Source organism: Hyla sarda, chromosome 6 (assembly GCF_029499605.1).
Source record: "Hyla sarda isolate aHylSar1 chromosome 6, aHylSar1.hap1, whole genome shotgun sequence".
NCBI lineage: Eukaryota > Metazoa > Chordata > Amphibia > Anura > Hylidae > Hyla > Hyla sarda.
Window position 1 is genome coordinate 215,654,722 of NC_079194.1, and position 25,586 is coordinate 215,680,307.

The 25,586-nt window shown below is 44.4% G+C and overlaps 1 protein-coding gene across 1 annotated transcript in view; it reads left to right on the plus strand.

The window, feature by feature from the left end:
• BCAR1 (BCAR1 scaffold protein, Cas family member) overlaps nucleotides 1-25,586 on the plus strand; it is a 140,155-nt gene that overhangs the window by 89,188 nt on the left and 25,381 nt on the right. The window contains exon 3 of the mRNA XM_056526404.1: nucleotides 25,024-25,182. Within this exon, the coding sequence (XP_056382379.1) occupies nucleotides 25,024-25,182 (159 nt within the window). The remainder of the gene's footprint in view (nucleotides 1-25,023; nucleotides 25,183-25,586) is intronic.

Here is a 25,586-nt window from a genome sequence, read left to right on the forward strand (position 1 = left end):
GGTAGACAGGTGGTAAAGTCTATACAGTTCAGCCAGGGCCCACGGAGGTGACTCAGAGACCTTAAGGGCTTGCTGGGACTTGTAGTAGATGGGGTCAATTAAATTCAGGCCACGGTGACTTGACAAATGGTGACTGTGACTGACTTGACTTGACTTGACTGATGACTGACAATACTGAGACTGTGGTTACTTGTAGCTGCTTGTGGCTGCAGACTTGGACTTGGATCTCCTATGACTCTGGACACTCTCTAGGACTCAACTTGACCTCAGCAAAGACTTGTAAGGAAAGAGAGAGCTAGCTCCACCCAGGGCTTATATAGGGGAGAGTAGCAGGGAGCCCACAGGTCACCCCTGGGATCACCTGGTCACTGGTACCTCCTGGGTAACAATCACATGACAAGTCACATGGTAACAGTCTTAAAGTGACAACACTTTCTGAACACATTACATGTTATAATACATTAGAAACATATTTACATGGGGGGACAGATGCAAGGGGGCCCAGGGGACACTGTAGGGAGGCTGCCTGACAGGGCAGCAAGGGTATGGGGTAACACGTCCTGTACTGGGCCACCATTGAGGTTGCGTGGCCGTGACATCATGAGCCTCCGGGGCTGCACCTGACTCTCTATACGAATGCCGGGTGCAGCAGAGAGATCCCCAGCGGCGGGACCACCACGATGATACATCTTATCCCCTATCCTTTGGATAGGGGCAGAGTAACCCTTTAACTGCACAGCAAATGTCAAGGGTTGTGTTTATTTAATATTATTGAAAAATGTGTGTAACAATTTTTTTTTTACATCTATTTGGTATATACAAAATTAAATGTGTTTAATTATTTAATATAATTGATTAAATGTAATTTATTCTCAATATCCGCCATTCTCTGCCCCATATAATAAAGGTTTCCTATGCTCATGTTTTTTTTTTTTTACTTCCGCACATGTTAAAAGAGCGTTGTGATTTAAGCAAATGTAAAATGTGAGATTTTGGTTGCTGTTTTCTTTGTTTAACCCTATAAAAAGTACCCAATATTCCTTACGCCCATGCCTTCTGATATATCGGCTAATGCACCCTTTACGTGCCAGGCAGCAGCTCCTCCACAGCCTCTGCTGCAGACTAATGTATGGAGCCGTTCCGTTTCACATCTGGCTCCTACTAATGAGCCGGCTAGTCTGCTCCATGACAGTCAGAAGGGAAGACACTCACATCTCTACATCTTGTCATCTCCCTCTTCCCTGCTTATCAATTCCCAGTGTCCCTGGCCTACCTCCCCCTTCACGCTCACACACATGCTCATCTTGTTTACCCCAGTGAATGGGATTGGTGGTATAAATAGAAGATGATGTAATGCTTTTCTCCCAAGAGAACCACTCCGTCAATGGAAGGTGCTGTGCGGATTTTAATGGTGTCTGCGCGCGCATAAATGTAATATCGGATATGTGCATATCAATGAAATATAAGACTTATTCTGCTTCTTTATACCATCCTATTATCTGGTATTCATATTTGGTATCTGTATAAAATGGTATATATTACGCATCAACCTATTACCATTGATAATATAGAAGTATCAGTTTTCTATGCCTCTTTGTTATACACTATCACTATATAAAGGTTAACCCTATCATATTTATTAAGCCATTGTAATTTTTCTGGGTACTCACACTCCAAACCGGACTGATAGGTGAATTTGTCATTTAGAGTGTGGGCCCCGGTAGGGACAGGGACTGATTTAAGTGATGCCAGGCTCTGTACAGTGCTCTGTAACATGTTGGCGCTATATCAATAAAGGAATTATTAATGAATTCTACACATTAAAGTGTAAAATCTGGGGGCCGGATCTGCTCACAATGACCTTTGTGTGGACAGATGTAAAGTCCTGGTCACAGATGTGAGTGTCACAGTTATTTCCTAGCCCTTTTGTTTGTAGAAGCGTTATTCTTCTTTGTCAGTGACAGTTCAATGCCTGCTGTAGCCTCCCATTGCCCCATTGTTTGTCTGCCCCAATATAAACAGATCAGACTGCAAATGTTATGTAGGATCAATGGCTGTCCAATATAGAGACAATGACATCTTGTGTCTGCTAAAGTGCTGTATAGAAGTATAAAAAAATAAAAAAAAATTATTATATATAAATATATATGTATGTGTGTGTGTGTGTGTGTGTGTGTGTGTATATATATATATATATATATATATATATATATATATATATATATAGCTTAAAATGTCACACATTTATTTTGCAGGAAGGAACTTAAATTGGAATCTATCACCTAGATTGTTTTACTAATTAAAAACAGATAGTGAAATATATTGAATTTTTTTTTAAATCTTTTTTTATGTTCATGAATATAGGATCAACCATCTTGCTTTATGGGGAGATATGTTTTACAGCAGCCCAATAAACTCAGGATGTTAACTGACTTGGGAGAGCGTCAACAGGAGAATTCTATGCATGTTCTGTGACCTGTGCTGGGATGAATGTTCAGGGAGGAGGAAAGCTCTGATTATCAACTATGGTGAATGGTCTGATCCCATCCTATTTACATATTGTCAACTTTCTGTGTAAACCTAAGGGTATGTCCACGCAGTGGAATTTCTGGGATGAATTCCGCCACAAATTCCACTGTAATTTACTGTCTTATGATTCAAAATGGGATTCGGCAGTCCCATTCAAACAGTAAGATTTCATTGTTTGTTTTAAAACAGTGATACAGAAAATAATTTTAAAAAAATACCCCCGAAAAATATGATGATTAAAATTGAATTTAAATACTAGGTGATTTTCTGATGACACACAGAAAATTTTGTTTGCTAAGCAGTATTTTCCATTAGGACAATTGCTTAGCAACAGACGCTTCAAGAAGTGTGTGACAATGCTAGGCCATGTTTAGAATTATACAATACAGAAATTTAGGTGCACTACTGTGGTAGATGTATACAGTGACATTGGCTAATCCCTCAACACTGATGTTAAAATTGAGACATTCGCCAGTGTATCCTTATATAAAGGACACACCAGAGCCCGCACACCAACGCCAAGGTTTCTCAGATGGCACGGGACCTAACGCTAACCTACCTGTGCGTAATAAGCAAAAACCAGGGGCCAGTGGGCAATTACAGCAGCACTAGGTCGACATGCAGCCTGCTCCCAGTTCCCTCCAGCGTGACTGAGCACACATACAATGGAAGGGGGGAGAGAGGCTACAAGCCCCACCCAAGTTGGCTGATATAGGTGCATGGCCTCACAGGTGCAACCCTAATGCTGCCTGGAAAGTGTTCAAGGCGCATTAACATATGGAGTTTACACACCTCCACGTATAAATTTACAAACAACAACAAAAAACGTGGTCTCAAATGGCTGGAGGTGCTCAACCCCAAATGCAGTTGTGCATATATACTGGGGGAGCAGATCCTGCCCTTGTAGTCCGTTGCTAGGGGCGATCCCCAGCATAAAAATGCATACAATGGAGGATGCCTGCAGCGGACTACAAGTGCCACAATAGAATCCTACACCAGATAAACGGTGTGGATGTGTAACAATTAGAATAATACAATACAGAAATTTAGGTGCACTACTGTGGTAGATGTATACAGTGACATTGGCTAATCCCTCAACACTGATGTTAAAATTGAGACATTCGCCAGTGTATCCTTATATAAAGGACACACCAGAGCCCGCACACCAACGCCAAGGTTTCTCAGATGGCACGGGACCTAACGCTAACCTACCTGTGCGTAATAAGCAAAAACCAGGGGCCAGTGGGCAATTACAGCAGCACTAGGTCGACATGCAGCCTGCTCCCAGTTCCCTCCAGCGTGACTGAGCACACATACAATGGAAGGGGGGAGAGAGGCTACAAGCCCCACCCAAGTTGGCTGATATAGGTGCATGGCCTCACAGGTGCAACCCTAATGCTGCCTGGAAAGTGTTCAAGGCGCATTAACATATGGAGTTTACACACCTCCACGTATAAATTTACAAACAACAACAAAAAACGTGGTCTCAAATGGCTGGAGGTGCTCAACCCCAAATGCAGTTGTGCATATATACTGGGGGAGCAGATCCTGCCCTTGTAGTCCGTTGCTAGGGGCGATCCCCAGCATAAAAATGCATACAATGGAGGATGCCTGCAGCGGACTACAAGTGCCACAATAGAATCCTACACCAGATAAACGGTGTGGATGTGTAACAATTAGAATAATACAATACAGAAATTTAGGTGCACTACTGTGGTAGATGTATACAGTGACATTGGCTAATCCCTCAACACTGATGTTAAAATTGAGACATTCGCCAGTGTATCCTTATATAAAGGACACACCAGAGCCCGCACACCAACGCCAAGGTTTCTCAGATGGCACGGGAATTAGTAAAGGGGTTTTGATGTACATGGATATGGGCCCCATCTGTAATCTTCTGAAAATAAGAATTAAAAAAAAATTGTTGTTCTTTTTCCTGAAAGAGCATTGTTCTTGTCCATAAGTGGGATAGAAATGCATTACCAGTCACAGCTTATGGACAGAAATGGAGCTGTTTCTTAAAAATCTGCCCTAATAAGCCCCAATAGCTGCATAGCTTATCACAGTGGATAGACTAACATGACCACCAGATCCCTAACCAGGGATTACTATTACCTTATTCCAAAAGTTCCCATTGTAATTCTAGCGGAAAACAGACGCCATAGCTGTACATTCTGCCACTACAGATGCCAGCATCTCGCAGACCGCCACTGTGGGTCACGTGAGTCAATACCCAGGAGCAGGGCTCTGCTCTGGGTCATTAGCACATCGCTACTCCCTGCACTATTACTTGTTACTGAGGGGTGCCTAAATGGATGGGATGTGATTGCGGTGTGTTTCATTTTGTTTACTTCATATGGTGCACTTTATTGTAACTGTTGCACCTTTTTGGCCTCGGCTTTTATTTTACACTCTGTGTCACTAAGTTGTAGTTCATGTTTGTGACATTGGCTGTTTATGCTCTGTAGCCCCTGACGAACCCATTGATCTGGGGGAAACGAGTTGGGCGGGCGGGCTGACTATTCCTTATTACAGGGATTGACAAAGGGGTAGACCGGGGCAGGGGTCGTCCTTTCTAGGACGAGTGCCCCGACAGTTCCCTGAGCGAGCAGGGGTAGTGGCACGACATCTCCCTGATAGGGTATACTAGGGCCACAGCCCTACCCACCCTGGTCTCTTATTGCTTATCCCCTATCACTCCCTGACCATCACCTTGGCCTTGTGACTGACTCAGACTGCTGTCCACAATCTATGGCCTCTGGGTCCGATGTGACTACTTTTTCTGTTGTATTGTTGTCAGTGGGGTCCTGTCTTTTAAATAGCACATTAAATGTTAAGTTTTAAGTTGTTATACCCCTTCTGTGAAGCATATTTTGAAACTGGGTATTTACTACAGAATCCTGTAATTTATATATACACAGTGGCAACACAAGGCTTTAAAACTAAGACAAAACTAGCCCCCTGACATGTTTCGCTCTTTAGAGCTTCATCAGAGGTCTGGCTAATGGCTGCCCCCCCTAGGGCCGTTTGATTTATATAATCTCTGCCAGTGACATCACACAAAGGGGAAGGAACTCACTCCTCTAAATATGTAGTCCTATCAATGTCCCAAAGTACTCCGGACCAATTGACCATCCTATTATTAGAATGACCACACACTCATGATGTCCAATCAACTATCACTTGTTTGTGCACACTCAGCTTTTCCCCCTATTCTCAGCCATAAAAAGGCCAAACATTTTTGGCTGTTTTATATGATAATCTGCAGTTTTTGCAAATACCTTGTTACGCCGAGCGCTCCGGGTCCCCGCTCCTCCCCGGAGCGCTCGCTACACTCTCCTCACTGCAGCGCTCCGGTCAGATCCACTGACCCGGGGCGCTGCGATACCGCCTCCAGCCGGGATGCGATTCGCGATGCGGGTAGCGCCCGCTCGCGATGCGCACCCCGGCTCCCGTACCTGACTCGCTCTCCGTCAGTCCTGTCCCGGCGCGCGCGGCCCCGCTCCCTAGGGCGCGCGCGCGCCGGGTCTTTGCGATTTAAAGGGCCACTGCGCCGCTGATTGGCGCAGTGGTTCCAATTAATGTTATCACCTGTGCACTTCCCTATATCACCTCACTTCCCCTGCACTTCCTTGCCGGATCTTGTTGCCATCGTGCCAGTGAAAGCGTTTCCTTGTGTGTTCCTAGCCTGTGTTCCAGACCTCCTGCCGTTGCCCCTGACTACGATCCTTGCTGCCTGCCCCGACCTTCTGCTACGTCCGACCTTGCTTCTGTCTACTCCCTTGTACCGCGCCTATCTTCAGCAGCCAGAGAGGTTGAGCCGTTGCTAGTGGATACGACCTGGTCACTACCGCCGCAGCAAGACCATCCCGCTTTGCGGCGGGCTCTCGTGAAAACCAGTAGTGACTTAGAACCGATCCACTAGCACGGTCCACGCCAATCCCTCTCTGGCACAGAGGATCCACTACCTGCCAGCCGGCATCGTGACATACCTGGACTCATAGTGGCACCTGGCATCTTCCGCCCCCTTCCCCTTTACTGTAAAGCCGGACTTCATTCAAATTCTGGGAGTCTGATTTGGCAAGGAAGGAGCAGCCCTCAAGTCTTTGCAAGACCGACTAGGAAAGATAAACTCTAAGATTGGACTGTGGAGCTCCAGAAAGCTCTCGATTGAGGGCAAAACACTTGTCTTGCGGAGTGAAGTTTTGCCTGTGCTCCAGTATACTGCACAGGCCTGGCCTCCCCATACCATCGTTTGCAAGGCCATCACCCGGACAGTGTTTCGCTTCATCTGGGGCAAAATGGACAGAGTCAAGAGGACTGTGATGTACAAGGAACCCCGCAAGGGTGGGAAGGGAATACCCGATACCCCCACTCTGTTGAGGGCCTCCTTTACATGTGATAGTGTGCAGTGGACTCTTGTTGAAAAGACTGGCTCAGCGGGCAGGTCCATGTCTTTCTTGTTTCTCATGCCCCTCTGGAGACAGCTGGGCTGGGACAAGTGGGACAGCTCCATCCCTTACAACTCAAACACTCCCGGGTTCTATGGGGATGTTGTCCGGTTTGTGAGGGAGCACCAGCTGGAAGGACTGAAACCTGACCTATGGAAGCCGGAGACAATCCACAAGCTCATCCGAGCTAAGGACTTGTTAGAGACTATTCCGGGGCTTCCTGCAGCCACTGCAGAGACAGTTTGGACAAATGTGGCCTCAAAGCTGCTTACCAATGGACAAAAGGACTTGTCGTGGATGGCCGTCAAGGGAGGACACTCTCTCAGGTCATTCATGCATGCCCGTGACCTGTGCAGAACCCGGTACTGCCCCTGGTGCTCCTACAGGGTTGAAACATCTTTGCACATGTTTTGGCAGTGCCCCTTTGCTCAGAGTCTGTTGGATGCCCTGGAACATGAACTCAGAGACTCTGTAACCAGGAACTGCCTATCGCACCATTTGGTGCTTTACGGTCTGTTCCCTGAGACCCACGACGTGGAGGCCATCCAGGAGGCCTGGCACCTTATGAACTGTGTTAAAGACGCTGTGTGGCTTGCCAGGAACCGCCTCGTGATCAACAGGGAGAACATGTCTGTCCGGGACTGCCGCAGGTACATCAGAAGCATGCTCAGAGACTATTCCATCTTGGACAGCTCGGCCGTTGATGAGGAAGAAGAGGAGTGAAGACCCCTCTCCTTCTCCCATGTCTCCTTGAAGATACAGCCCAGCAGTTTGGCCCTGTGATCTGCCCCCCCTACCCCCCCCCCCACATAGTCACCCACGCCCCCCAGCCCCGCCCCATAGCCCACCTCCCTACCCCGATCACAGATTGTATTGTTTTGTTGTTCGATCTCTTGTGCTTTTCTATTACAGGATTGAGCGGAGTGTTAGAGTAGCCTGATGTGCGATGTATAGCTTAGGGAACCTTTGCTGTGTATTGTGCTGTCATGCTTTGTGTGATTGTAATTTATTGTATGACTTGTAATGACTGAACGGACAATAAAGCTCTTTCAATAACCTTTATGTAAAATACTTTTTATTCCTTCTCCTATCTGTTGAGACCAAATTCTGAAATTTTAATACATGCACTTGGTGAGTGACTCCCTTCTTTTTGTAGGTTTTCTATTAAGCAAAGTTTTTCTACCCAATCCCTGTCCATAAAAAACTAAAAAAGATGGAAAACCCCTTCAGGGTACGTTCACACATACAGGATCCTGCGCATATTTGATGCACAGGATTTGTAACTGCAGATTAGAAGCTGTGCTCAGTCATTTAGTTTACACTGAAATCTGCAGCAGAAAATCCTGCGCATCAAATCTGCGTACGTGTTAATGTACCCTTAAAAAGTCTCATTAACTGGATTATACTGCTAGTGCCCCGCTCATGTTGCTCAACAGGAACTCTCGTAAATCTCACATCTTACAGAGAAATTATCAAGTATAGTAACCCTATCTCACCAGACATATCCAGACCGCATTTGGGACTGGGATACAGGATCTTGCATGAGGAATTTTCCAGGCGGCTTCTCTCTGGAGGTACGCTGGGTCTTTGCCCTGAGACTGTATTTTTGGAACGTCAATTGCCAGCACAGCATTAAACGTCAAAGCCTCAGCTTGTACAGGCAGATCTTAAACCACAAACTTGTTCTAAAACACACAGCTTAACCCCTTTTCACAGTTAACAAAGTTGTGTTTCTTTGTTCTTTAACGAAAATGTTAACTGGAATGGCAAGCCTCCTCTGCTAAGGGAAATAAAGAACTTAATAGGTGGACGGATCATCCATGGTAAATAGGAAAATGTTAAGGCTTTGGCAGGTGTTGCACCTTCTACATACTCCTGTCTGGAAAATCCCATAGTTTACTATTCACAGGCAGACAATAAGTTAGAAGACGTCAGTCCCACCAAGAGTTCAGTGCACACATTCCGCCATCCCTTCCCCCTTGACCTTTGGAGCTATAGTAATAACAAGGACTTGAGAGAAGGAAACATTTCATTGCCAAGACACTCCTCCTCTCCTTCCGTATAAAAGTGTATACTGTGTAATAGGTTCCTTACTACATTAAACACTCTGGCTTTACCTGATTCTTGAAGACCAGATATTGCAATGAATTTAGTGTAAAAGCTAACTTAAGACATGAGGGGGTGAAGGAGTTAGGGCCTGTGTGTTTCTGTGAAGCCTGGGTGACTCTGAGAAAATAATCACAACTTTAAGACTTTTAATAATGTCTGATATAACTTTCTGGATCCAAACTTAATGGGGTACTCTGCCCGAAGACATCTTATCCCCTATTCAAAGGAACCCCTGCGATCTTGGCTGCGGCACCCAAGATATCTGGTGAACGGAGCGAACTTCGCTCCATGCCGGATGACTGGCGATGTGGGGCGTAGGACGTCATGGCCATGCCCCCTCAATGCAAGTCTATGGGAGGGGGCGTGTTGGCTGTCACACCCAATGCCATAGACTTGCACTGAGGGGGCGTGGTTGTGACGTCACAAGTGGGGCGCGGCTGTGACATCACGAGCCTCTGGCACTGCACCCGACGCTCTAAACAAACACTCAGTGCAACAGGGAGATCGGGTCCAGCAGCGGGACCCCTGCCATCAGACATCTTATCCCCTATCCTTTGAATAGGGGATAAGATGTCTAGGGGTGGGGTACCCATTTAAGTAGAAGGAGTGGTCAGCTGAATAGTAAAACTCTCAAAGGGTCCCAGACACATTAGAAGTGACAATCTATGGGGGCTTCCCGACTCTTCCCTAACAGATTATGTCAGGGGAGAGAAGGGTCAGACATTTTCAATTTCTGCTGCCTGATCCTTTTGTTTTTGGGTAAAGAAGCTGCCCCCAAAAGGAGTCCGGAAGTGGCTTATCCCCCTGCATCCATTAAAAGTGTTATCCAGGGTTAGACAAATAGCCAATATTATTAACAAAAACCGCACCTCCCCATGTTTGTTATTGCAACTAATTCTATTAAAGTGAATGGAGCCAAATTGTAATGCCACATACAGCCTGACGGCAGGTGTGGTGCTTTTTTTGTTGTTGAAGAAATTAGCTGTTTTTCTATTCCTGGATAACTCCTTTAAGAAAAATGAATGCTCACCTGAGCAGAAAGGGCATGTGTATTAGGGGATCGGGAGATATAGCTCAAATGTGTATAGTTCGCTTTATATGGCTGAAAACCTAGCACAAGAGAATCCAAACAACAGCTTCTCTTCCAAAACTAGGTACGCTATAAGTGAATGTTGTACATCTTGGCAAAAAAATTACATTTCTAATATACTTCATAAACAAATGTTATACAGCATTGCAGAATCTGTTTGCACTATAAATAATTATTATAATGATGATATTATCTCCTTTATATAGAAATCATGACCACTAGGGTCCAAAAAAGGCCACTAGGGGTCCCCATACCATCCAAACATAATCCTGTCTGGCTGCAGCATTTTTGCCCAGGCTGAAGCACATGCAAGGACAAAGTCCAGTGACTAGGACTCCTCTGTGCTCACTCCTGTCCTGTCTATCAGACTGCAGAATGAAAACAGAGAGGAAGGGGTTAGAGTGCAGCCTGTAGTTATTAGATGAAGAGACAAAGCACATCACAACAGACACGCCCCTTCTTGAGCAGTGTATGTCAGAATGAGTGAGCAGTAGAATGCAGGAATTTTTGAGGACATACAGAAGCTAGACAGATTTAAAAAAAGTGAAAAATCTGCATGACCTAATGAGTGATATATATAAACATTATTTGTTTTCTGTGATTTGACACGTTAAGATTTTAAGTTTATTTGAAGTCCTGTGTAAACTACACTCAACAAATAAGAACCTCTTCTCTGCTGTTGGATATGTAGCTGTAGGATTTGCAGAGCTATCAGTTGTATGCTAGGAGTTGTAGTATCACAACAGAGGGAGATCCACAGGTTGGAGATCACTGACCTATACCATGCTGTGCAGAGATGACGGGGCACAAGTCGCCATCTGTACGGAAGGACAAAGCTGACATTAAACAGACACAGATTAACCTATCAGCTTCCCTTTATATACCTTTACTCCAGTCTTCTACTGACTGACTGTGTCACAGGACATTCGGGGACAGCAGGAGGGTCTGGATCGCAGGACGCCAATGCGTGCCTAGCTTTAAAACCTAAGATTACATTTGGTAGCTCTAATGTATCAACTTGTCAGGAAATGTAACTACATGGTAGTTAGAGCCGAGCTCCGTGATGCTGTTTTATTGACGTCTCTAATCTCTGGAACTTCCTGTTTTATTAGCGTCATCGCCAAGCGCAACTTAACAACTTCCTGTCCTGTAAATAATGTCATTTCCCTGGGATACATTGCTGAATGTATCTATCTCTGCCTGTGGGTTTAGACAAGCGCACGTGACTCTTGCATCAGTCTAAAGGTGCAGTCACACCACATTTTTTGCAGTACAGTTCACGTATCAGGTTTTTGATGAAAAACGGATTCCTCAAAACTGCACTAAACTGTATCAAAACGTGTGTACAAATTTTAACCCGTATACGGTATGAAAGATGTTGCCCGGTTGCATCTGTTTTTTAGGAAAACACCGTATATGTTTTTAACTTTTCACTCCATTATGAATAAAGTTTCACTTGTTTGATTGTAATTCCAAGAAAAAAAAACTGTTCAAAGTCAAAAAGCGTATGGTGCAAACCGGATGGAACCATAGGCACATACGGTTCCCATTGACTCCCATGTAAAAAAAAATGGTTTAATACAGTTTTTTACCCAGACCTAACACTATGGTAGACTAAGGTTTTGGGTACGGGAAGAAAAACGGTAAAAACCGTACAAGACGCAACTGGATGCATCTATTGGCATACGGTTTTAGATGGAGAGTCAATGCATGCGGTTTTCAGTATGGTTCTGTTTCCACACTGAATGCATGGTGTGAATGCACCCTTAATCCAAGATTTTATTCTACTAGATGTAATAGTGAATTGTCATGACAAAATCATTCTATAGAATATAAGAAGAAAGAGCCAATTGGGGGAGATTTATCAAAACCTGTGAGAGGAAAAGTTACCCAGTTGCCCATAGCAACCAATCAAATCCCTTCTTTCATTTTCAGAGGCCTTTTTCAGAAATGAAAGAAGTGATCTGATTGGTTGCTATGGACAACTTTTCCATGTTCCGTTACTGACTGTCGACCTATTGTGTCAATATCACACTTGTGTAGTTTGTGCATGTCTTATGGGGGAGATTTATCAAAAACTGTGCAGAGGTAAAATTGCTCAGTTTCCCATAGCAACCAATGGGATTGCTTCTTTCATTTTTCAGAGGTCTCTTTAAAAATTAAAGAAGGGATCTGATTGGTTGCTATGGGTAACTGGGCAACTTTTCTCTGTCCAGTGGTGAACCCAGTGGTGAACAACTTAACCCCTTTCCTAAGGAATTAGGGGAAAAGTTTGAGATCGTGGGGGGTCCGACCGCTGGGGCCCCCTGCGATCTCCTGTACGGAGCCCCGACAGCCCGCGGGAAGGGGGCGTGTCGACCTCCGCACGAAGCGGCGGCCGACACGCCCCCTCAATACAACTCTATGGCAGAGCCGAAGCGCTGCCTTCGGCAATCTCCGGCTCTGCCATATTGAGGGGGCGTGTCGGCCGCCGCTTCGTGCGGGGGTCGACACCCGCTATCTGGCCTGGCCCCCGTACAGAGAGATCGCAGGGGGACCCAGCGGTCGGACCCCCCGCGATCTCAAACTTATCCCCTATCCTTAGGACAGGGGATAAGTTTTTCACCACTGGACTACCCCTTTAAGGTGTCACATGTCTGTGGTCACTTATTACCATGGCTTCGCCACTTGTCTGTTGGTAGCGGTACAATTTTAATAACAGATCATGGGTTGTAGATGTATAAAACAGCTGGCATTTTGTTCGGCCTAAATTCATATCCAGCATAAAATGTGACACAATGCTGGGCGGAGAGGGTGTGGACACCAGCGATAGGACTCTCCAGGGAAATGTCTTTCATTTTATGTTGTCAATTGAAAAAATTAAAAATAAAGAATGACGCACAAAATCTGATGGTGAAAAATTTTATATGGATAAAATCATCCTATGTTAAAAGCGACATTTGGGAATGCAGTAGGTGTTGGTAGGGTCTAGGTTAGTGTTCCCCCAGCCTGAGGCTCTCCAGCTGTTGCAAATCTACAATTTGATCTGAGGTATAGTTCTGCAACAGAGAGCCACAAGTGTGAGGGACATTGGTCTAAGTCAGTGTTTTTCAAACAGTATGCTTCCAGCTGTTGCAAAACTACAACTCCCAGCATTCCCGGACAGCCTTTGGCTGTCCGGGGATGCTGGGATCTGTAGTTTTGCAACAGCTGGAGGCATGATGTTTAAAAAACACTTGGTTAACCCCTTAACGACCAAGGACGTATATTTACGTCCTTGGCCGGCTCCCGCGATATAACGCGGGGTCACGCGATGACTCCGCGTCATATCGGGTCGGTCCCGGCATGTATCTGATGCCGGGACCCGGGGCTAATAGCGCGCGGCAGCGATCGCGGTGCCACGCGCTATTAACCCTTTAGACGCGGCGTCTAAAACGAAAGTGAAAGCTGCCCGGCAGCTCAGCTGGGCTGATTGGGACCACCGCAGTGAAAATGCGGTGTCCCGATCAGCTGGGACACGAGCGGAGGTCCTCTTATCGGCCTCCGGCGTGTCCCCTCAGCGATTGATTGCCCAAGCCTGAGATGCAGGCTTGAGCAATCGACCGCCGATAACGCTGATCATTCCAAAGCTATGGCTTTGCAGTGAACAGTGCTGACAATCAGTGTGTGCAGTGTTATAGGTCCCTATGAAAGCTATAACACTGCAAAAAAAAAGTGTAAAAAAAAAAGTTAATAAATGTGATTTAACCCTTTCCTTAATAAAAGTTCAAATCACCCCCCTTTTCCCATAAAAAAAAACACCATGTAAATAAAAATAAATATAAACATATGTGGTATCGCCGCGTGCGTAGATGTCCAAACTATAAAAATATATCATTAATTAAACCGCACGGTCAATGGCGTACGAACAAAAAAATTCCAAAGTCCAAAATAACGTATTTTTGGTCGCTTTTTATATCATGAAAAAATTTATAAAAAGCGATCAAAAAGTCCGATTAATACAAAAATGGTACCTCTAACAACTTCAGATCACGGCACAAAAAATGAGCCCTCATACTGCCCCATATGCAGAAAAATAAAAAAGTTATAGGGGGTCAGAAGATGACAATTTTAATATTTTTCTGCATGTAGTTATGATTTTTTACAGAAGTACGACAAAATCAAATCTATATAAGTAGGGTATCATTTTAATCGTATGGACCTACAGAATAAAGATAAGGTGTTATTTTTACCGAAAAATGTACTGCGTAGAAACGGAAGCCCCCAAAAATTACAAAATGGCGTTTTTTCTTCAATTTCGTCGCACAATGATTTTTTTTCCGTTTCGCCGTAGATTTTTGGGTAAAATGACTGATGTCACTGCAAAGTAGAATTGGTGGCGCAAAAAATAAGCCATCATATGGATTTTTAGGGGCAAAATTGAAAGGGTTATGATTTTTAAAAGGTGAGGAGGAAAAAACGAAAGTGCAAAAACAGAAAAACCTGTGGTCCTTAAGGGGTTAAGTGCTTAGACACCGCCCCATTCTCCCTCAAACACACACACACAAATGTCACATGACTATCAGGATTTTTCGCTCATAATCTTTTTTACACTTTTCTTTAGCATTTTTTTTTTGGCGTGAAAAATTTGCCACAAAAAGAGCAAACAAACAAAAATACACTGCCCCTTCATTTTTCTCCTCCATGATTTTTATCAAAAATAGTAGATTATTATTTTTTTTTTGGTCTTTTATTCCCTGCATGTTCCTCATTACGAGTCATGTGATTCTTTCATCATGTGACTCAAGGATTTTTATTAAGGAATTGGTCAACAAAGACGCCAACATACATGCGCACACATGGCGTTCTGCTGTTTTTTTCCCCCACCTATAGAAATCTATTGGAGGAAATCACTTCTTGAAAAAAATGAGCATGTCGAAATTCTGAAAAATAGCAACTGAGCCTAAAAATGATTTACCGGGTACTCGGGTGGAATTTTTTTTTTTTGTATAAATCAACTGGTGCAGAAAGTTATACAGATTTGTAAATGACTTCTATGACAAAATCTTAATCTTTCCAGAACTTATTAGCCGCTGTATACTCTAGAGGAAGTGGAGTAGTTATTTTCAGTCTGACCACTGTGCTCTCTGCTGACACCTCTGTCCATGTCAGGAACTGTCCAGAGCTATGGGAATTTGATCCAATCTGGACAGTTCCTGACATTGAAAGAGGTGTCAGCAGAGAGCCCTGTGGTCAGACTGAAGAGAACTATGCAACTTCCTCTGGAGCATACAGCAGCTGATAAGTATGGAAAGGATTAAGATTTTTTTAATAGAAGTAATTTACAAATCTGTTTAACTTTCTGGAGCGAGTTGATATGAAAAAAAAAATTCTACCAGAGTACCCCTTAAAGGGGTACTCACGTGGAAAACTTTTTTTTTTAAATCAACTGGTGTCAGAAAGTTAAACAGATTTGTAAATCACGCAATGTAAAGAAGCAAGAAAGGAGAGGGCACACTAGGGTGTTACTGCACCTGTCTCGAGGGTACTGAAAGGTCTCAGTGGGCCTCAGTAGGTCTCCTGCGGGGTGCACATACGAAGGGTATGAAGTATCAATAGGTACAATAACAAAGGCACGTGTGTGCACTCACCGCTCAGTGGAGACAGCTAAGCTTGGAAGTCCGGTTCGGGGAAGGCTGGATTACAGCATCGGTGCAGGTGGAAGGGCACTCGGAGGCCCCTTCCACCTGCACCGATGCTGTGATCTAGCCTTTCCGGAACTGGACTTCCAAGCTGAGCTGTCTCCGCTGAGCGGTGAGTGCACACACGTGCCTTTGTTATTGTAAAGATTTGTAAATCACTTCTATTAAAATATCTTAATGCTTCCAGTACCTTTTAGGGGCTGTATACTAAAGAGAAATCTAAAAAAGAAATGCATTTCCTCTTATGTCATGACCACAGTGCTCTCTGCTGACCTCTGCTGTCCATTTTAGGAACTGCCCAGAGCAGCATATGTTTGCTATGGGGATTTTCTCCTGCTCTGGACAGTTCCTAAAATGGACAGCAGAGGTCAGCAGAGAGCACTGTGGTCATGAAATCAGAGGAAATGCATTTCTTTTTTGGATTTCTCTTTAGTATATAGCCCCTAAAACGTACTGGAAGATTTTTTAATAGAAGTGATTTACAAATCTGTTTAACTTTCTGGCACCAGTTGATTAAAAAAAAAAGTTTTCCATGGGAGTACCCCTTTAAGGGTCAAACAAATGTTTACCTATTGACTCCCAGCTAACATCAGGCCATAGCATTTTTTTCCCCGAAAAAAGTGGCGTTTTTCTTTTTTTTTTTTCTTTTTTTAAATTTTTTTAAATAAAAAACACTGAGTGTTCTCAGCCTAAGGTCTGGAATGCAAGACTGAATAATCACACATAGGTGACCTCTGCAAGAATGTTTGATCTATGTTGCATAAAGGACAGTAGCTGGGACTGGTGCCATCTTATAATAATTTATATGTGCCATGTTTGTATGATATACAGCATGAATATTGTTGCAAAACAGCATCAAATGAAATGTCAGTGAAAAGTTGCTCAAGTCTTTGCCTAAAACATTTCATTATTACGACCTGTAAGAACCTATTATCTTTGATTAGATTATTTCTCAAGACTAGAAATTTCAGGGCTACAAAGTCATATAAGAAGGCCTCTAAGGGTCACACGGCGGGATCCTTCTGCACTGTGGGGGGAAACATCCGCCGCGGAAATCTCGATTCTCGTGTCCACGGAAAGAGACATGTCTATTCCTTCTGCGGATTTCTCATAGACAGCAATGCATTTCAAAGCAGTCCTAGTGCCCACCAGAAGTTTTAAATATGTGGAATGTGTTTTCTGGACGGCCATTTCACACATTTTGTTACCGTGTGAACATTCCCTTGCAATAAATATCAGAAGAGTGCAAAACTCAATTTACATGCAGGGTAGATCTGCAAGGATTGTAGGGCATGTTGTGAATTGCACATTGCCCTATGTATTATATATGTGATGTAACAAGTGGATTTTGCTAGGGATTTGTATTGTACTCCATGGCTGAAAACATTGTCTAAAGTCACCCTTTAGGTAGCAGACAGCTATACATCACACTCTTATAAGTAAGCAACAGGTTAAAGGACATATTTTATGAATCTACCAGAACATATTTCTTAAAGGGGTATTACAGGAAAAATTTTACAGATCTGTATATTACTTCTAAAAAAAATCTTAATCCTTTCAATAATTATCAGCTGCTGAAGTTGAGTTGTTGTTTTCTGTCTGGCAACAGTGCTCTCTGCTGACATCTCTGCTTGTCTCGGGAATTGCACAGAGTAGAAGAAGTTTGCTATGGGGATTTGCTTCAAAACTGGGCGGTTCCTGAGACACGTGTCATCAGAGAGCACATAGACAGAAAAGAACAACTCAACTTCAGCAGCTCATAAGTACTGAAAGGATTAAGATTTTTTAATAGAAATAATTTACAAATCTGTTTAACTTTCTGAAGCCAGTTGATATATATAAAAAAAGGTTATTTCCTGGATAACCCCTTTAATTAATTAAAGGGGCTTTCCGCTTTGAACAATTCCTGTTTGTTAAAAGGGTACTCACTGAGACCACAGTGGTCAGGTGTAATCAGAAGGAAACCTAACAGCGTATGTTTACACGGCAGAATTCTGCCAGAATATTCCGCACGGATATTCCGCAGATTTCAATGGGATTCTGCTGCACTGTTTACAAGGTGGAATTTCCTTGGCAGATGTATTATGATTCGGCTAGCAGGATGTGGATCCACTGTGTCAGCGAGGGATTGGCGTGGACCGTGCTGGTGGACCGGTTCTAAGAGGCTACTGGTTTTCACCAGAGCCCGCTGCAAAGCGGGATGGTCTTGCTGCGGCGGTAGCAACCAGGTCGTACCACCGGCAACGGCTCAACCTCGCTGACTGCTGAGAAGGCGTGGGACAGAAGGACTAGGCAGAGGCAAGGTCAGACGTAGCAGAAGGTCGGGGCAGGCGGCAAGGTTCGTAGTCAAGGAGGATAGCAGGAGATCTGGAACACAGGCTTTGGGCAACACTAAACGCTTTCACTGGCACAAGGCAACAAGATCTGGCAAGGGAGTGCAGGGGAAGTGAGGTAATATAGCCAGGGAGCAGGTGGAAGCTAATTAGGCTGATTGGGCCAGGCACCAATCATTGGTGCACTGGCCCTTTAAATCTCAGAGAGCTGGCGCGCGCGTCCTAGAGAGCGGAGCCGCGCGCCAGAACATGACAGCCGGGGACCGGGATGGGTAAGTGACTTGGGATGCGATTCGCGAGCGGGCACGTCCCGCTATGCGAATCGCATCCCCGCCGGCAATGTCAGTGCAGTGCTCCCGGTCAGTGGGTCTGACCGGGGCGCTGCAGAGAGAGAGAGAGACGCCACGAGCGCTCCGGGGAGGAGCAGGGACCCGGAGCGCTCGGCGTAACAAGATGTTTATGCCGCAGAAATCCCGATTCCGGTGTCTTCAAAAAGAATAGTGCAGAAATTCCGATGTGCGCACGGTGAAAACAATGGACTCCGCTCCGGATTCCGCTCGTAAATTCTGCCATGTAAACCAGGACTGAAGGTGTCCATACATTTTCAATAACTGTGGGCTGAATTTAAGTTTGGATGACAGGTATCTCTCCCCATATACAGCCGAATGTTCATGTGTTGTCTATGGGTAGGGGAGAGGTAAGCTGCAGCTAGACAGCTCTGGCACTGACTTATCCTTCCTGGAAAACAACAGGGTCAAGCAGTACAAATCCACACTCAAACTGGTGGGGTCGAACGTCCTGAACAAGGCAGGTTAGGCCAAATTTGGTGTATTTCCCTGTAGTACCACCAAAGGTGAAATTATACATCACACAGTGGCCATTAAAATCATTGGGTAGTTTTTGTAATGCAGAACAGGACAGGTCCTCCAGAGCATGGTCATTGTAACTGCTGACTAAGAGATATTAACTCAGACTTTCCTAATATGGTATATAAAATTGGAGAGTAATAACATCACTGGTTATGTATACTAGATTTATAGGGACAGAACGTTGATCCAGGGATTTATTCTGATGCCATATTTGGAGTCAGGAAGTTTATAAAACCTCTTTACCTCTTCACTACATCATATGAACATGTACGTCAAATGTCCAGTGGGGGTATATGGAGCTGACTCAGGAACCGAGTCTACTCCACACGCGGCGGGTGCTGGCTGCTATCTGCAGCTAACACCCACTGTCAGTGGCCAGCATAGGACATAATCCTGCTGCCGGTCGTTTAACCCCCAAGATGCTCTGTTCAATAGCAGGTAGATGCCAGGTGACCTATTTGTGCATCCTATACCACCCCTCCTCCCCCTGACAATGCACTTGCAGATTGACAATCGGTTGCCATGGAAGCCTGGGAGACAAAAAAATGTGTGGAATAAAAGGAAATAAAAAGTTAAAAAAAATATTTTCTAAATAGAAAGAAAAATCTAAACAAAACGAATTTGCCTAATATGTATTGCCACATGCGGGAATTTTCAAACTATTAAAATACAATTCTATTGATTCTGCATAGAGACGGCTGTAAATGAAAAATCTCCAATGTCTGAAATATCATTTTTGAATTCACAGTAGTTTTTTGACCCATGTGGATTCACACAGCACGGTGGCAGCATTTACATCAAAATGACTTATCATCCCCCTCACTTGAGTGATGTCCCCCCCAACACTGCTGCCCTAGGAACAGCCCTAGAGCCGACATAGGAGTCTGGCAGTGTCTTTCCCCCCATTCAGATGCATGCATACACAGTTGAGCTGAGTGTGCATGTGTATGTTAGGCACAGGAGACATAGTTGTTCAGCTATCTGTATGTATATCCAGTATGGCCAGCTTTACCCTTGATTTTATCATTAGGGAACGCACTGGACTATGGCCATGTCTCCTACAGTTAGGCTGCAAAATAAATGAAGCATTTACACATCTTTCAAGGAAATTGCCTTAGACAGCCCCTTTCCTTGTGCCCTATTAACCACGGCCCTATAGACGAAGCATCTCATTACCCTCCCCATCTACTTTCTGTGGTGGATTTCCAATTTCCAGCCACTTCCAACCTGCAAAATCCATTGGTAAACCACAGACTGCTATTTATGGAGGCCTGTCAATACCTGGCTGCAGATTATTATAAAATAGTCCGTTACCGGATATTATATTCTCTACGCCCTGCAGGTTATCATTCCGCCAGCTGCAAGACCATATTCCAATAACAATAGTAATCCTACATGTAATAGTTTATGTCCTTGACAATATACAGTGACCCCCCGACCTACGATGGCCCCGACATACGATCATTTCAACATACGATGGTCTCTCAGAGGCCATTGCATGTTGAAGGCAGCATCAACATATGATGCTTTTTTATGTCGGGGCCATCGCATAGACGGCTATCCGGCAGCGCTGACTGCTTCAGCTGCCACCGGATAGCCGTTTACGGTGCCCTGTGTGGTCCGCTGACGATCACTCACCTGTCCTCGGTGCTCCGGCTCGTCCTCTTCAGGATCTCCTCCATCGTCGGCGCTCTCCATCGTCATCATCACGTCGCTGCGCACGCCGTCCCGTCATCCAATAGGAGCGGCGTGCGTAGCGACGTGATGTCGGCGACGGAAAGCGAGGATGCCGGGGAAGCGGAGGCCTTGCCGGAGCATCGGAGACACCATGGGGCAGTGATGGATGGCGACATCCAGGGCAGCGGTGACGAGCGGTGACATTCCGGAGCGGCGGGGACAGGTGAGTACAACTTCCTCTACCAGTGGTCTTCAACCTGCGGACCTCCAGATGTTGCAAAACTACAACTCCCAGCATGCCCGGACAGCCGTTGGCTGTCCGGGCATGCTGGGTGTTGTAGTTTTGCAACATCTGGAGGTCCGCAGGTTGTAGACCACTGTCCTATACTTTACATTGCAAGGTTCCTTCAACATACGATGGTCCATTTGGAACGGATTACCATCGTATGTTGAGGGACCGCTGTATTCACATATCATGATTTATTATTTAAACTGTGGTGAACAAATGGAGAATCCAATACAAATGGAGAATCCTGATGAATCCTCATTGCTCTGTATGCCATAATGCGTTTCCATATGATGTGGCCTACGTAACCTTTGGTACGAGTGACTGCATTGCATATAGCGGGGCCTATGGCTTTCAGTGTAATTAGATGTGTTTGCTATGGTAACCTGAGGGCGGCTGGTGGGAATCGCAGGCTATTTAGCGATGCACTTTGCTTTGTTCTAGTAACCTAATAAAGACAAGTTGTATAATAGAAATGTCCACCTGACAAAGCGATTTGCAGGATTCCTAGGTCATCTGCTCATACCGGGGATAAGAGGGCGGCAGTGTACATGACTACACCGTACAAACCCTAGTTATCAGTACAACTGCCCTTCAAGTGGATCCCCCTCCCCCTGATCCTTTTATGCTCCTGCTATTAATATTTTATGATGTCCTTCAAATAACAGGGTAGAAATGCTTTGTTTGAAATTGCTAGAAAGCAAGCGGCTGCTGTAATGTCTCTTTAAGGTAATCTGACCACTAGGCCCTTCTCCTGTAATAAGTTCCTGGCTGGAATAAAAGGCATTCCTCCCTTTGAACCCAGAACATGTCATTCTGCATGGTGCACTTAGAAGGTGTTTGCTCAGTCCTTCTGTATTTACTTCTCTTTGTAATGAGGATTGTGATAGTTTGGATATAAAAGACATTTCCCTGGTTATAATCAGTGTGTAGTTAACTGAACCCTATATTCTACTGTACATAGCAGACATCTTGCCGCAAACCAACAGAGCTTACAATCTATACCTGTAACCTGTCCCTGTGAACCTATAGGAGGTTTCATGCAGGGCCGGCCTTTGGGGTGTGCGAGCTGTGCGGCCGCATAGGGCGCCATAGCAACAGGGGCACCGGGTGGTCAACACAGCTCGCAGTGTAACAGGCCCGGCCGAAGATGGGGAGAAGCGAGCTGCAGGCTGCAGCTGCTATGAAGGAGGAAGCAAGGTCCGGAGCGTGGAGGAGGAGCCTGGGGGTGCGGGCAGCGTCCAAGTGCTGCGCGTGCCTTCACAGAGAGCTGCGGAAAGATCCCTGTGTGCAGTGTGACGGCGGTGGCCGGTGCTCTACCTGGCTGTTCTAAATAATTGTTTTATTTTGTGCTTTTTTAATTTATTTATTTTTTAAACAGGGCATAGGATATGTGAAGGGGGCAGGGTCCGTCCGTCTAATTATAGAATTCCTCGATAGTGTATTTATAGGGACATTCCAGCTTCTAACACTTATCCCCTATGAGAGGATAGCGGATAAGTGCCTGATCATGAAGATTCTGAGGTCACTCCATTCATTGTCTATGGAAGTACCGGAAATAGTGGAGTACAGCACTCGGCTTTCTCTGGCGCTCCTGTGTATGCAGGACCCGCTGCTCTATTCCACATGGAGGCTTGGGTCTCCATTTTTAAAATCATGGGGAGTTTGAAGCTGCTTCATTTATTTTCTGTGGAAGCGATGAAAAGAGCCGAGTGCAGCACTTGGCTTTTTCCGGAACTTCCATAGACAATAATGGGAGACTCGGGTCCCCGTTTTCAAGATCACAGGGGTCTTAGTGGTCATACCGTTTGCGATAAGACACTTATCCCCTTTCCTAAATGAGCGTTAAGCTAACAGCTATTGGAAGTGTATGGCCTTCTTTATTGAAGGTTGCACTAAACTGTAACCTTTTGATGTCGTCTTAATGTAGTTTTATTTACTTTTATGGCTTTAGTGCAACAAAGTATTTCAGTTTCTATTTTAGTATTCCCAACAACCTTTGTATTGTGCTTAGAATCCCCTCATATACTCCTACATTTTATCACATACTAGTGTTTATCATATACAGGCGTTGCCCATTTTTTCCTACCTAATCCTTGTGGGGGAGGAAAAGCAACATAGGAGGAAGCACTTGTCCTCATATCCCTTCCTCATATCCCGACCTCATACCCCGACCTCATATCCCGACCTCATTTCCTGACCTCATATCCCATCCTCATATCTCAACCTCATATCCCGTCCTCATATCTCGATCTCCTATCTCAAACTCATTTCCCGTCCTCCTATCTCGACCTCATATCCCGTCCTCATATCCAGTCCTCATCTGCCGCTCTCATATCCTGTCCTCATATCTCAACCTCATATCCCGTTCTCAGATGGAGTTGTGATGAAGAAATTGTACACCGAAAACAGGGAGCGTGATTTTGTGGAAGTGGGCATTACTTGCAAGCAGGACCAATGCACAAAAAGGGTAGAAAGTAAAAGAATGTGGCTTAAATGGTGGGTGTAGCTTTGCGAGATGGGGTGTGGCATGCGGGAGGGGTGTGGCCAGACTGACGCACTCACCAGGAGATGCAGAGCAGAGCTTGTGAAGTAAGGTACTGGAAGTCCTACAAAAAAATCTAAATGGAGAAGCACCGCGGATGGGTAAAAGCCAGGATTCTTGATCTGTCTGGGTGCTCAGCTCCAGGACAAGAGCCGGATCCCAAAGTGAAATTATCACAAAAGCAGAAGCGGCACTCCAGTAGTAAGTGAAAATAAGTTGGTGTTTATTCACACATCCGTGTAGTGTGGATCACAGATGTGTGAATAAACACCAGCTTATTTTCACTTACTACTGGAGTGCCGCTTCTGCTTTTGTGATATTTTGTACTGGAAGTTATGCTGGATCATACATTTCCCATAGACTTGCATAGGAAATCCCGACCGTCGCACATGGGGGTGGGTTAGTTTACCTATCCTATGTTTGTAATTGACATATAAGTAACACGTGTACCTAGTTTTATGGAAATACAGTATCTTTAGCAGTTTGGAAGTAATGCTGTCACATACACACATACACATACAGTATACACACATAGGGGGAGATTTATCAAGACTTGTCCAGAGGAAAAGTTGTTGAGTTGCCCATAGCAACCAATCAGATCGCTTCATTACTTTTTGAAAAGGCCTCTAAAAAATGAAAGAAGCAATCTGATTGGTTGCTATGGGCAACTCAGTAACTTTTCCTCTGGACAGGTTTTGATAAATCTCCCCCATTGAGTTTTATATATATATATATATATATATATATATATATATATATATACAGAAACCATTTCCCATGTACCATAATATGAAAAGCATTGGGTCCACTTTAAGAAATTAACGTTACTGTAAATAAGCAATATAGGCTTCGGAACTCTTCCTATTAGAGAATGAAATGCTAGACTGATTTATATACCTCTGCATACAGCAGCCATTTAACAAATGACTTGATGATATGTCTCCATCCAGTGGTAGCAGTGACATTACACAGCCAGACAAGTGAAAAAAAGTAACGTCAGATTCACATACACATTCTACTTAAACATTGTGCATGTTATTTCCTATAAAATAATCTATTAGGTTATGCAATACCTGGCTGGGGAGAGAAGTGATAGGACTGCCGGTCAAAATATAAATATCAATATGTCAAATTCCTTTTCCTTAGAGAAAATGTTTGCTAAAGGTGCTTCTCTCCCTATCCCCGCTAGGTTGTCTATCCTCAACCAGGCTAAATGAAATATATAAAGGGGCCCGCTGCCATGTTCTTTTTACAGATTTTGGCAAGCGTGGGGAGGGGCATAGATGCTTCTACTATATGGCGGTCCTGTCCCCAACCAATACACATCAGATTATCAATTGGTCGTCAAAGTAAATATGTAATGCTCTTGTAATACTTGAATGTCTATCCAAGTGAATATTTTATCTATACAGTATTAGTGTAGGAAATGATGAGACTTATCAATTTATATCTTTTTGATCATTTTTCACAGGTTGTTCTTCCTACTCGGAAAGGACAAGTCTATGTGTATGATTCCCCCAAGCCAGAACAACAGGATGAGTATGACATTCCTCGACACCTCCTTCCTGCTGGACCACAGGAGATCTACGATGTTCCCACCAGGTGTTTGGTGAACAGCTACAGCCCAGAGGTTTGTAAGATCACATTGATTAGTGAAGGTTTATTGTTAGGATCAGATAGCTTGTGAACATCCAATAGACTTATTTGGGAAGATTTATCAAAACCTGTGCAGATGAAAAGTTGCCCAGTTGCCCATAGCAACCAATCAGCTCGCTTCTTTCATTTTTCACAGGTCTCTTTAAAAATGAAAGAAGCAATCTGATTGGTTGCTATGGGCAACTGGGCAATTTTTGGTTGCTATGGGCAACTGGGCAATTGGGCAATTTTTCCATAGGGTTTTGATAAATCTCCCCAAATTGTGCCTCTGAATAACATGTCATTTAGTCATAGTTGTAGATTTATTGATAATGCACAACTACTGGTGTTCTTTTTTTTATTAGACTTTTACTTGAAACAACGTAGCCATCCCAATAG